The 12,451-nt window shown below is 34.4% G+C and overlaps 1 protein-coding gene across 1 annotated transcript in view; it reads right to left on the bottom strand.

Annotated features, from left to right (window-relative positions):
• The window catches only part of LOC138334963 (uncharacterized), a 34,007-nt gene extending 22,554 nt beyond the window's left edge, over positions 1–11,453 (bottom strand). Inside the window, exons 1-3 of the mRNA XM_069283841.1 lie at positions 11,150–11,453; positions 3,098–3,260; positions 1,402–1,625 (exon numbers count right to left, since the gene is read on the bottom strand). Of these exons, the coding sequence (XP_069139942.1) occupies positions 1,402–1,625; positions 3,098–3,260; positions 11,150–11,237 (475 nt within the window). The 5' untranslated portion in view covers positions 11,238–11,453. The remainder of the gene's footprint in view (positions 1–1,401; positions 1,626–3,097; positions 3,261–11,149) is intronic.
• Between the last annotated feature and the right edge of the window lie 998 nt (positions 11,454–12,451).

The following is a 12,451-nucleotide window of genomic DNA, read 5'->3' as shown; positions in this document are numbered from 1 at the left end:
ACCGTAGTGTTCTTAACAATACTCAAAACATCAAATGCCATTTTCCCATAGAAATACTCACTTACTCAGAAATGCTTACTTTTGTTAATTCTTTACTGTATGAAAATCAGTGACATCAAAGGTTCAAACTAATTTTTCAGACTACATTTTGTGTATTTGTCACAATTATGAAATACGTTTTAATGTAGGATTCCATTGATTTATTTTAGGATTTTTCCCCATATTAATACACAATTTCAATGTCTCTATGGTGATGTCACGATAATGTCGGTTTCTCGGCCCATAGAGCTATGAACAAATGTCGGCGTATCAGAAAGTCGGATTTAGTATGAAAAGAAAGAGAATGTTAATACAGCGAATTATGATTTACTTGGCTTAAAATATGAATTCCCTGTTGTAAGTTAAACAGTAACAAATGAAAGTCCAAATTTCTTAGTGTTAAACACCGGTAATGACAAGGGCAAATTCGTTCTCGGGCCTTTTTAAACAATTAATATATACATATTCTGTTCAAACAACATGAAATTATTGAAGAAAATCACGTTATTAAAAAATCATGCCAATTTTTCAATCTCCATGACAAATATACCAATGTTACCCAATATATTTTATGTTTATGTGCTATTGACCTGTATTTATAATAGGAATAGTTGTTCATTTTAAGGAGAACACTTCTCTTTGATAATAATTCTCGAGGAGAACTTACATTTTCAATTTTATACAGTAGTAAGCTGCACAGGTTATTTTTCTTGTCTGCAAGTACTTATGTGGTATTTCTCTCCATGTATGCAATATTCAGACCCAATACCACCAACAAATGATAAAAATGGTTTGAAATATCAAATTCTTGAACCTTTTATATCAATTTACCGACTTCAAATGTTTTGAAGACGACCAGTGCATGGTTTGAGCACTCCTTGCATTGTTGAATAATACAAAAGGTACATGTATTTCTCTCCATGTATGCAATATTCAGACCCAATACCACCAACAAATGATAAAAATGGTTTGAAATATCAAATTCTTGAACCTTTCATATCAATTTACCGGCTTCAAATGTTTTGAAGACGACCAGTGCATGGTATAAGCACCCCTTGCATTGTTGAATAACACATAAGGTACATGTATTTCTCAGGCCCCATAACAGAAGCAAATGATAAAAAAGTTTGAAATATTAAAGTCAGGAACCTTTCATATCAATGGGACTCATTCACGTACCACGTGATACCCGATAACGTTTGTGCGGGACTTGGTGGTGGAATGACGTCAAATGACGTTATCGTAATATAACGTCATTTTAGCGGGAAGATTACAAAGAGTTACGTTCCATCACCACTGGAGATACTAGTCCCGCACAAACGTCATCGGGTATCACGTGGTACGTAAATTAGTTCCATTTACCGGCTTCAAATGTTTCACAGACGACCAGTGCATCACTTGAGCACTGCTTGCTGTTCCAGAGGGAGTGGTCCTTGAGGACTACACAAAGCCTGTTTGAATTGTAATCAAAGTTCGCAAGTATTCCGTTCCATTGGGTCAGGGGGTCGTGCGGTTCACAATCGGATGTCCATTTGAACGAGTCATCATCCGGGTCACGGATAAGGTCAATCCAAATGTCATGATTTCTGTAATAGTTACGTATAATCCTCTTAATATACTCTCAAATATGCCATTAATCGGGAACACATATTTCCCATTTATGTCACTTACCAAAATGTGAAAAGATGATAAAAATGTAAATATTGTTAATTTTTCTAGTGTCAAATTTCGGTAATTATCTTTGTAACCTTTGAATGCGTAATTCATACGACAGACTATGATATGTACATCAACGATTGTGTTGGCTTTCACGAAGTATTAAACTTCGCGAGTTTGGATAAATCCGCGAACATAGCGAAATTTATAACCCCGGGAATATTTGCATCTAAAATGTAGTCGAAAGTATGTTTGAAAAAAATCTTTTAATTAACATCAAGAATGAAAGTTAGAGTAAACAAAACAATAGAGAATTAAGGTAAAACCGGTATAACGATGGGGCAAAGATCAACAAAAGACCGGTAGAATAACATTAAAAATGTATAAATAGATCTAATTTCAATTCTATTTGGTAAAAACAACAATTATCAAACTTTTACTTGCCTAAATTTCCTAAATCTTACATGTATATTACTTCATACAAAATACCTTAACTGTGTTTCTTCCAGAAAAGGTTATAAGCCAACTTTCAATGATGTCAAAATATCGATTTAATGTTATAAAAAACCCAATTGTACAAAAAATATTAGTATTGATCACTTTAACAAGCTATGGGAAGGCTGACAAACCTCCATCTGTATACCTGTTTTTCTTTTTGTATTTTCATACTGGGTCTAGTTTTTAGTTTACTAGATTTCTCTAGTTTTGCTAATCAATATGTTGTCTACTTATACTTGTACCTATAGGTTCTTCTTCATGTGTGTAGTCTGTATGTTTTTTATGTGTTGAGTAAGTAACATTTTTGTTTGTTTTTTGTTCTTTGTTTTATTTTGGCTGCTGAGTAAAGTCAATCTGGATTACCTCCCCTTACCAATATTAATATTATCATTAGCTGTTCATAATACATATACAAGAACATACAATTTTTTTAAAGATTATCAATTTTTTTACCATACTGACTCAGCATGTTTTTTTATAAATCTTTATTTCTTCTGTTAGAAATTTAATGTATATATGTCATGTCATATTTGTGTTGATGTTCCATATATTTGCTAATTTGTTATATGCAAAAAAATAGAGCAAAAACATGAAAAAACCACATGTATACAAATGAATAGATAATAGAGGACACAATAAGGTTACAATCAGCATAATAACAAAATACAATGATAAACAAAAGACCGGTATGTTTCCCGATTTAAAAACAATATGGGTAAAATTACACATTTGAATGAATTTGCTGAAAACATTTAATCAATACAATATCAATACCACGACGTATAAACTATATATAAGTTACTTAATGACAATATAAATATCTGCTGTAACGAAACAAAATATTGTGTTAACAATAGTTTAGTAAAACAAAATGTATGGATTTTCTGAAGGAACTGTAGCTTACAATTCTAAATTCCAATCTTGATCGTTTAGGTGAAGAAGGCGAAAAACCTTTTTCAAGCTGTCGGGGCGAACAAGGTTGCCTCCATATAGTTGACAAATTTCAAACGCTGTGTTCCGTGGATATTTGTCCATAAGTAAACGATATGTGGTGACGCCGTACTTCCCTGTAATATAAGGAATGTTTATAAGCATGCAAAAAGACAAACGCAATCCTGAATAAATACGGATAGACGACACAAGGATGAATATTCCTGTTTATTCACTATGGCATTTCTTTTGTGGAAATATTTTGGTTGTAACGTCATTATTTTGTGAGCGAATGCGTAATTTTCTAATAAAAATATGACGTTACGCTCATAAACATATGACGTCACATTCTATACCTCCACTTTAACATTCAAATAGGGATTGGATTTCGTTTTTATGTTAACCATGCTTGTATGGAGCCATTCCTCTAAGAATATATTCTATGGGGCGCGTTATCCATATGCTTGTATGGAGCAATTCCTCTAAGAATATATTCTATGGGGCGCGTTATCGCCCCATATTGAATATATTCTTAGAGGAATTGCTCCATACAAGCATGGTTAACATAAAAACGAAATCCAATCCCTATATTTACACTCACACGATTTTTCATTTATATTTTATGCAATAAAATCGTCATTTGAAAGTGACGTAATTATTCAATAAAAGTCGGTCAAAAGTGGGAGGAGCTTACTCAATTGAACAGCGAATGATGACTCTTCACGTAAGATAGAATTATTTATCCGCGACAAAAAAGTTCAATATTTTAATGTAAACATGACAAACAGAGTAAATTTCAGTGATAATTTTATTTATTCATATCAGAACTTTATATAGGTATTCAATTTTGCTTAAAGTTAATATATAGCGTAATAACATAAAGTATTTGTACTCGGCCACATGTGTGAACTCGGTGACCGTTATTGTGAAGCGAGGCGAGGCTGACGCACGCTCACACACTGGAGTTTTCCGAAGTTGTCAAAACACCGATGTTCAAGTAGCTAAATTTGTTTGAGATTGTCGTCTGACTTGACGATATTACATCCTTCGGAGCCATGTGATTATATGATATACGCTTAGATCCATCGCCATCTATAGATAAAACAACTTCACTTGTGTTCGATCATAGGAGTTTGACGTTCTGTCAATAATATATAGTATACATATATAAAAAATACCCCTATATACTATATAAAAATACCAGGAATGAAATGCATCGCTGGCCAAAATTTTCACCACCTTCGGTAAAAGTTTTGTAAAATTTGTTCTGGGTAATGTCTGCATGTGTCACCGCGCCGAATATACAATAAGATGTTATTCTTCACATATATCAACACTAACGTGTTCACAACCCCATCACAATTAGTTTAATCCCAAGTCATTTTGAAAGTTTGCAGATTTTCGCGGCCACTTTGTTTTGTTCCCGAGTCCATGCGCTGACGTCACAAGATGGGATGGGACATCCTAAAAACATGATTGGGTCTGAATCTAAATCAAAAGTACCAAACTGGGCTTTTTGGATTAAAATATTCATATAACTGTGACATTTATACTCATTTCTATAAAATACATAATGACATCAGACATATCACGAATATTTTTATTTTTAAACCCATTTATTTTCCGTTCATGTCAGATTCCGGCCCCATCAGTTCTTTAGGATGTTCCATTTCGAGTGCTCTCCCTTGTTTAAAACTTTAAAATGTTTATCAAAAATATCTTTTTAATTCACGAAAAAAAATTATACGATATGTAACAAGCATAGATATTTTATAAGTAACAAATAGTTTAAGAGTTTACCGTTAAATAATTGAATTCAAAAAAATAATTTAATTTCGTTTGTGCGGAACTGTGTGACGTCAGCGCATGGATTCGGGAACAAAACAAAGTGGCCGCGAAATCTGCAAACTTTCAAAATGACATGGGATTAAACTTATTGTGATGGGGTTGTGAACAGGTTAGTGTTGATATATGTGAAGAATAACATCTTATTGTATTATCGGCGCGGTGACACATGCAGACATTGCCCAGAACAAATTTTACAGAACTTTTACCGAAGGTGGTGAAAATTTTGGCCAGCGATGCATTTCATTCCTGGTGTTTTTATATAGTATATAGGGTATTTTTTATATATGTATACTATATATTATTGACAGAACGTCAAACTCCTGTGGTTCGATGGATACATTGTGGTGATGTGTGACTGTCAACACGTGGATTACTAGCGGTGCATGTTTTATAATACACATGATTAAATTCTCAAAGAACAAAGACAAGAGAATATGTTTATAACTGACCTAGCTCTGTCAGAGGGTCTCACGCCCGTCAACCCCAAAGACTCGATCGTAGGACACAGACACAAAGGTAATGTTTACATTTGACACCATCATTTTTAACAAAAAATGAAAGCGCTGCACGTCGCCCCGGTCGGGATATTTTCCCCGTTACTTCATACAATTGTTAATTTTAAAAGTGTTTGTATCATACATGTATATACATATAAAACATATATGTATTGTTTACATTTTCCCCAAATTCTATGAAAAACAGCAATATACACGTAATGTTCCGTCAAAATGTAAACAAAGCCATGTGTTTCTTTTTTAAAAAAGTAGCTACTTTACGTTGCATAGGATATTTTCATACGCAAGTTCAAAGTTCAATGTTACCATGCAGTTATGGTAAACACAATCGGCTAGTACTTAGGCCTACGTATAGTGTTCATGCCTAGCAAGTGTAAATATAGACGAATACCAGTGGGTACTATCTCATGAAGATTGTGGAATTTTAAACATTGACTTCCAAATGTATTTTAATGATATGTAGCCACAGCCAATGCTGATAACGTATAGAGAATAATTTGTTACAATAATTATCATCTCCATATTCCGTACATATATAGGATCTTATATGAGTTTTCATCTTATATGATATTAAAATATGAAACGAAAGAGCCAAAGAGGCTTTTATTAAGGCTCACAAAAATGAAAATTCGAGATGAATTCATAAAATCTCTTATTCAATGAACTCACATTTAAGATACTGTTTATCATATAACTAAAACAACATTCAATTGTAACAGAATTGCAACGTAAAAATGTGTTACATAAAGCAAGTGGAGGCCATCAATTTGTTGCGATGGCCTCAAGTGATGTCAGGTCATTGTTTACTGACGTCACAATGGATTTTCCGTCAATGAAAAGTGCTCTAGGCAGTGGCGTAGCGCCCGTGCAAGCTTGAGTGCTCAAGCATGCAAAAAATAATCTGACTAACATTTTTATACAGTCAGAAAAAACACCACATTTGAATACACATAATGCTGCAGAATATAAATTACGTAGATCTATAAATACATATGATATGTCCAACTGTATGCCTAACATAACTTTGTGCACATTAGAAAGACTTGAAGATTGGCCATTCTGGAAATTTACTATAATAGTCTATATATTTCCGGTTACCACGTGCATTTAGTTGTTAAATTTGATTGTTTGAATCTTGTCGAAGACAATATTAGACTTCTTCACCAAAATCCCTCAAGCAAATGCGGCTTTTTAATCGGGAAACACTTACGAATACCAAAATAAACAACATCGCATGAAAAGTTAGAAATATTCTAAAAGCATATAACTATATTAAAATGATAGCAAATCAACTAAAATAGCAATTGCAACATGTTCTTGGCCAAAGTGAATTTTTCAATTTTAGTTCACTTCCCGCCCCGTTAAAACGCGTGTTAATCCATGATTTTCGGAATAGTTGACTTTTATTTCTGTCGAATATGAACAGATTGTTGATTTAGAAAATATTTGTTGTTGTCATTTTTAGAATTAGAACAGAATAGGTAGAAAAACAGGTCATAACTACTATGTTTATTTTTTTATTGAGGTGGTCGTGGACTGGTCTCTTGCGTAGGCCGGGATCTAGGGGGGGGGGGGGGGGGGGGGGGGGTCCACGTGCACCCCCCCTCCCCCCCCACAACTTAACGAACCAATGTTTTTCTGAAGCCTTATGACCCACTGATTACGAAATCGAGAGGTAACATTGTATAAACTGGGATGAACTTCCGGTTATGACGTCATCAAGATGGCTGCCATCTCGAATTTCAATAAAAATTGAAAAATAGTCGTAACATTGACATCTTTCAACCGAAGAAGACAAATGAGGCATCAAAATGACCACAATAGAACAACAAATACATATCAGGACCATAAAATCCAATATATGTAGTTATTTCTACACAGGAAATGAAAAAGTCGGATTTCAAGCTAAAAAATGGTCATTTTTAAGCAAATTTTTCATATTTGGCTTGACGCAGCAAAAATGTTTGCAAACAGCAAACTATTATTTCTAATCAGTTATTTGACCTCTTATCAATCAGTAAAAACAACACCACCAAAAAAAACAATGTTAACATTGTATAAGCTCCGGTTATGACGTCATCAAGATGGCCGCCATCTCGAATTTCACTAACAATTGAAAAATAGTCATAACATTAACATTTTTCAACCGAAGTAGACAAATGAGGTATCAAAATGATCATAATAGAACAAAAAATTCATATCGGGACACATAATTCAATATATGTAGTGATTTCTAGGTAGGAAATGAAAAAATATGATTTTAAGCTCAAAAATGATAATTTTTTAGCAAATTTTTTCATACTTGGCTTGACGCAGCAAAACTATTATTCGTAAACAGTTATTTGACCTCTTATCACTCAGTAAAACAATAAAATATATAGAGATACAAAAAATAATTATTGCTGTATCATCATTAAGTTTACAAAACATCACCGACTGCGTATACTGGGTATATGCTTTTTTCCTAACTCCAAACCGCTGACACTACAGTTTTCTGGTTTATTATAAGTTCCTTAAATAAATCTGACTATTGGCGATTTATAAGTAGGAAACATGAATGTAAAGTTGACAGAATATCTAGGTAGGACAAGTCACAGTTTCGTTTATTTCCTGTGCATAGTATAAGCAAAATGTCAGATGGTTACCACAATGACACATATTTCTTTCACTGGTTCTCAATTATAACCATTATCATTGTGCGTGCTTTCCCGCCTCACTGACTATCCTCTGACGTGACTCGGCATGTCTGGTAGCTGGTACATACAGTCCGAATCAGAGTAATCGAGATATCAGTATCCAATTCGTCGAAAGCCAGATCGTCGTCTTCGATGTCGATGAGCTGATTTGACACTACATTACCAGTAGTGTTCTAGCCTGTCATCATTCATGACCCATCCATGGCCAGAGTTTATATCAGGAACAACAGGTTCAGGGATGTGGGATCTTCTTCAGATTCTACACATCGTATATGCTGTTTCAGACTTCTCAGGAAATCACACCAGATCCAGATTCTTCAAATGGTGGAATGATTCAAGCACCATTCATCAACCTTGTGGACACTCGTGCGACTATAGATGGCACAGTTGATATCCTCGAGGTCTTTAATGAGGTCATACATGTTAAATGTTTTTCATTGGTCAGACTTTCCCCAGTCCCTTGAAGGTACTGGTTGTTTCGCATCTGGTGTATGCGTGGATACACCATTGAAGACTCTCCAGAAAAAAGTTTACAGTGTTCTCCAGACTTGGCAAAGAGAGGAACTTCACTGTAGACCTCATTTATTACCTCAAAGAATTCACCTGTACCATCTATGGTCACTGAGGGTTCACAAGAATGAGGAATTGTGCTTCATACGAATTAAGGAGAACAACTCAACTCTTCGCAGAATGTGGCTCTGGTGTCTTTTCCATCCTACAGGAGAGGTCTGGAACATTATATACGATATGTGAATCACTAGGTTGAAATCAGGATGAGCTCACACATCTGCGAACCCGATGTTCTTGATGTTACTTCTGGCCATGGACGATTGACAAATTAGAACCACGATGGTAAACCGGTAATGTGATGTCACATCCGCTCATCGACACTCTGGCGAGAAAGCACGCACAACGATAATGCTTATCATAAAGAACTATTGAAAGAAATATGTGATACTGCAGTAACCATCTGACATTTCCTTACGTTATACATAGAAAAATAAAATTAACAGTGAATGCGCTATTTCTAAAAGAAACAAATTTTGGAAAGTGTCGTGGTATTCACGGAAACAAATGCTTTCTTCAGTTTTAATTTGATACCCTATTAGTTCGCGTTGTGCTGTAAAAAATCATTTTGAGACGCTACTAGTCTACAAACTTTCGAACATGAAAATGGATTATGTTAGGAAATTGTCAAGTCCCACTTAGATATTAAGCCAACTTAAAATTCAAACAGCAATCATATACCCTGTATACGCACCCGGTGATGTTTTGTAAACCAAATGATGGTATAACAATAATTCTCTTTTGCATTTCTATATGTTTTTGTTTTCGTTGTTTTTACTTATTGATAAGAGGTCAAATAACTGATTATGAATAATAGTTTCTTGTTGGAAAACAATTATAGATGCGTCAAGCCAAATATGAAAAATTTGCTAAAATATTACCATTTTTTAGCTTAAGATCTTATTTTTTTTCATTTACTGCGTACACATCACTATTTATATAGGATTATTTGGTCCTTATATGTATTTGTTGTTCGATTGTGGTAATTTTGATACCTCATTTGTCTACTTCGGTTGAAAAATGTCTATGGCTATTTTTCCGTGAAATTCGAGATAGCGGCCATCTTGATGACGTCATAACCGGAGCTTATAGAATGTTAACATTGTTTTTTTTGTTGGTGTTGTTTTTACTGATTGATAAGAGGTCAAATAACTGATTAGAAATAATAAATTGCTGTTGGCAAACATTTTTGCTGCGTCAAGTCAAATATGAAAAATTTGCTAAAATATTACCATTTTTTAGCTTAAGATCTTATTTTTTTTCATTTACTGCGTACACATCACTATTTATATAGGATTATTTGGTCCTTATATGTATTTGTTGTTCGATTGTGGTAATTTTGATACCTCATTTGTCTACTTCGGTTGAAAAATGTCTATGGCTACTTTTCCGCTGATCATTTTTTAGCTTAAAATCCGATTTGTTTCATTTCCTGTGTAGAAATAACTACATATATTGGATGATATGGTCCTGATATGTATTTGTTATTCTATTGTGGTCATTTTGATGCCTCATTTGTCTTCTTCGGTTGAAAAAAATGTCAATGTTATGACTATTTTTCAGTTTTTAATGAAATTCGAGATGGCGGCCTTCTTGATGATGTCATAACCGGAAGTTCATCCCAGTTTATACAATGTTACCTCTCGATTTCGTAATCAGTGGGTCATAAGGCTTCAGAAAAACATTGCTTCGTTAAGTTGGGGGGGGGGGGGGGGGGTGTACGTGGACCCCCCTAGATCCCGGCCTAACGCAATTTACGCCATTTTGACAGTGGTCTTTGACTCGGACTCGCTGTCATAAACAAATCAACACGTAAACTTAATTTCAGTTTTGTTTAAAATATTCGCAATACGTTTTTCATCAGTTGAAATAACACAAAATTCTCCCATTGCTTATTATTTTGATTTTTACAGACAAAAATCCGTGTTTTTTGTTCGAGCACTTGTCAGGGGAGTCTAGTATAGTACGATTATATGTATATAAAAAAAATCACCACTGTTCTAATTTTGTGTATAGTTCTGCATGGCTATCAACTAAATATCGTGACCTCCATTTAATCATTGGAGTAAAATGGTTACTACATTGTAACAATTTCCCGTCAGCTTCTGGGGGGCTTCGCCCCCCACCCATTCCCCCTAGTGCTGTTCAAAATCAATTTGGAGTTGATTTTATATAGATAAACAATAAATTAATTAATGCGTGTAGACAATTATAATATAAACTGCTATTGAAAGAAATTCGATTGATGACACCAAGTGCGCACTATTGAGAGTATTTATTAACGATAGATACTCGAAATCCTTTGCTAAACTTTATAAACGAAGGAGATTTGGTGTAAAACATTTTGCGCAAAAAATAAAAAATAAAAAAAATAAATAAAAATGATAAAACACATCTTACCATCCTCAAAAATTAATCCCTCCAGATCACCATGGTGGCTATATCCAGGGTAGATTATAAAACACCACATGAACACAATAATTAACATTTTGTAATTAGTGATATCGTCCGTGCGTGCCAGTGATAGGTAATTAAAATGAAATGTTAGACATTTTTAGTAAAAATCATTCTCACATCGTCGGTGATCAAACTACACTTAGTGGTGGTCTAATGAATGGAGCTGTGGTTTCCGAAGTTGTCAATGCCAATGCTTTGTAAAAATAACCGGTTTTTATGTTTCATAATACAAGACCCAATTCGACAATACCTATCGATATCTTGCCCGTTCTGAACACATATGATATTGGAAGCATCGATTGTAGTCTGTATACTTAATATGCTTGGTTCACGAAGCAGTAAAGATCACGCTGTGTACTGATAATCATGTAAATTCTCGAAGTTATATTCAAGGCACTGTTAATTGGACCATTCTTAATAATTTCTTAAATAAAGTTTTTGTCATTGAGTTTACATATAAAACTAAACAAAACGATAACTGATTAAGTCAACATTTAACTTTAGCAAATATCATGTTTTGAATGAAGCTGTTCGGTTTCGTTTGACATTATAGGATACTGTTGATAACATTACTGGGCAAAACCGGCCAAACTAATTGGTAGTGGAGAGTAAATATGGAAATGCCATATGTAGGTTGAAGTTAAACGTTAGTCTTTAAGCAGTTTAATGCTTACTCAGATATTTTATAATGTTTTCTGTCTTTTTTGACTCATGAAAGAGTTACTGTCATTTAGTTTTCTTTGTATAAAAACTGAACTTTAAACGTTCATTTTTTAATGGCATAAGTCAATATTGTCAAGGCTTGGCTGCACTTTGTTGGAAAAAACCCTATTATGATCCATATGAAGTGGCTGAATTAAACACGCCTTACGAGTAAAAACAGTGATACAATCTAAAATGCTGACAACTAAGCCACAGTGACCTGTGATAGATATAACTTTGAAAGTTACCAGCTAAGCTCATTTTCTGGGATTCCAACCATTCGAATCTATCAATATGTTCTACGAATAAACCAATCATCGGCTGGAATGATTCTTATGGGCTAGGATGGTTCTGATGGGCTGGGATGGTTCTGATGGGCTGGGATGGTTCTGATGGGCTGGAATGATTCTGATGGGCTGGAATGATTCTTATGGGCTGGAATGGTTCTGATGGGCTGGGATGGTTCTGATTGGCTGGGAGGGTTCTGATGGGCTGGAATGATTCTTATGGGCTTTGGTGATTCACAATCGTATCATAATATTA

The sequence above is a fragment of the Argopecten irradians genome, chromosome 11 (assembly GCF_041381155.1).
Source record: "Argopecten irradians isolate NY chromosome 11, Ai_NY, whole genome shotgun sequence".
NCBI classification, from domain to species: Eukaryota; Metazoa; Mollusca; class Bivalvia; order Pectinida; family Pectinidae; genus Argopecten; species Argopecten irradians.
Note: the sequence above shows the minus strand (reverse complement) of the source record. Positions and strands in the feature narration are given on the sequence as shown.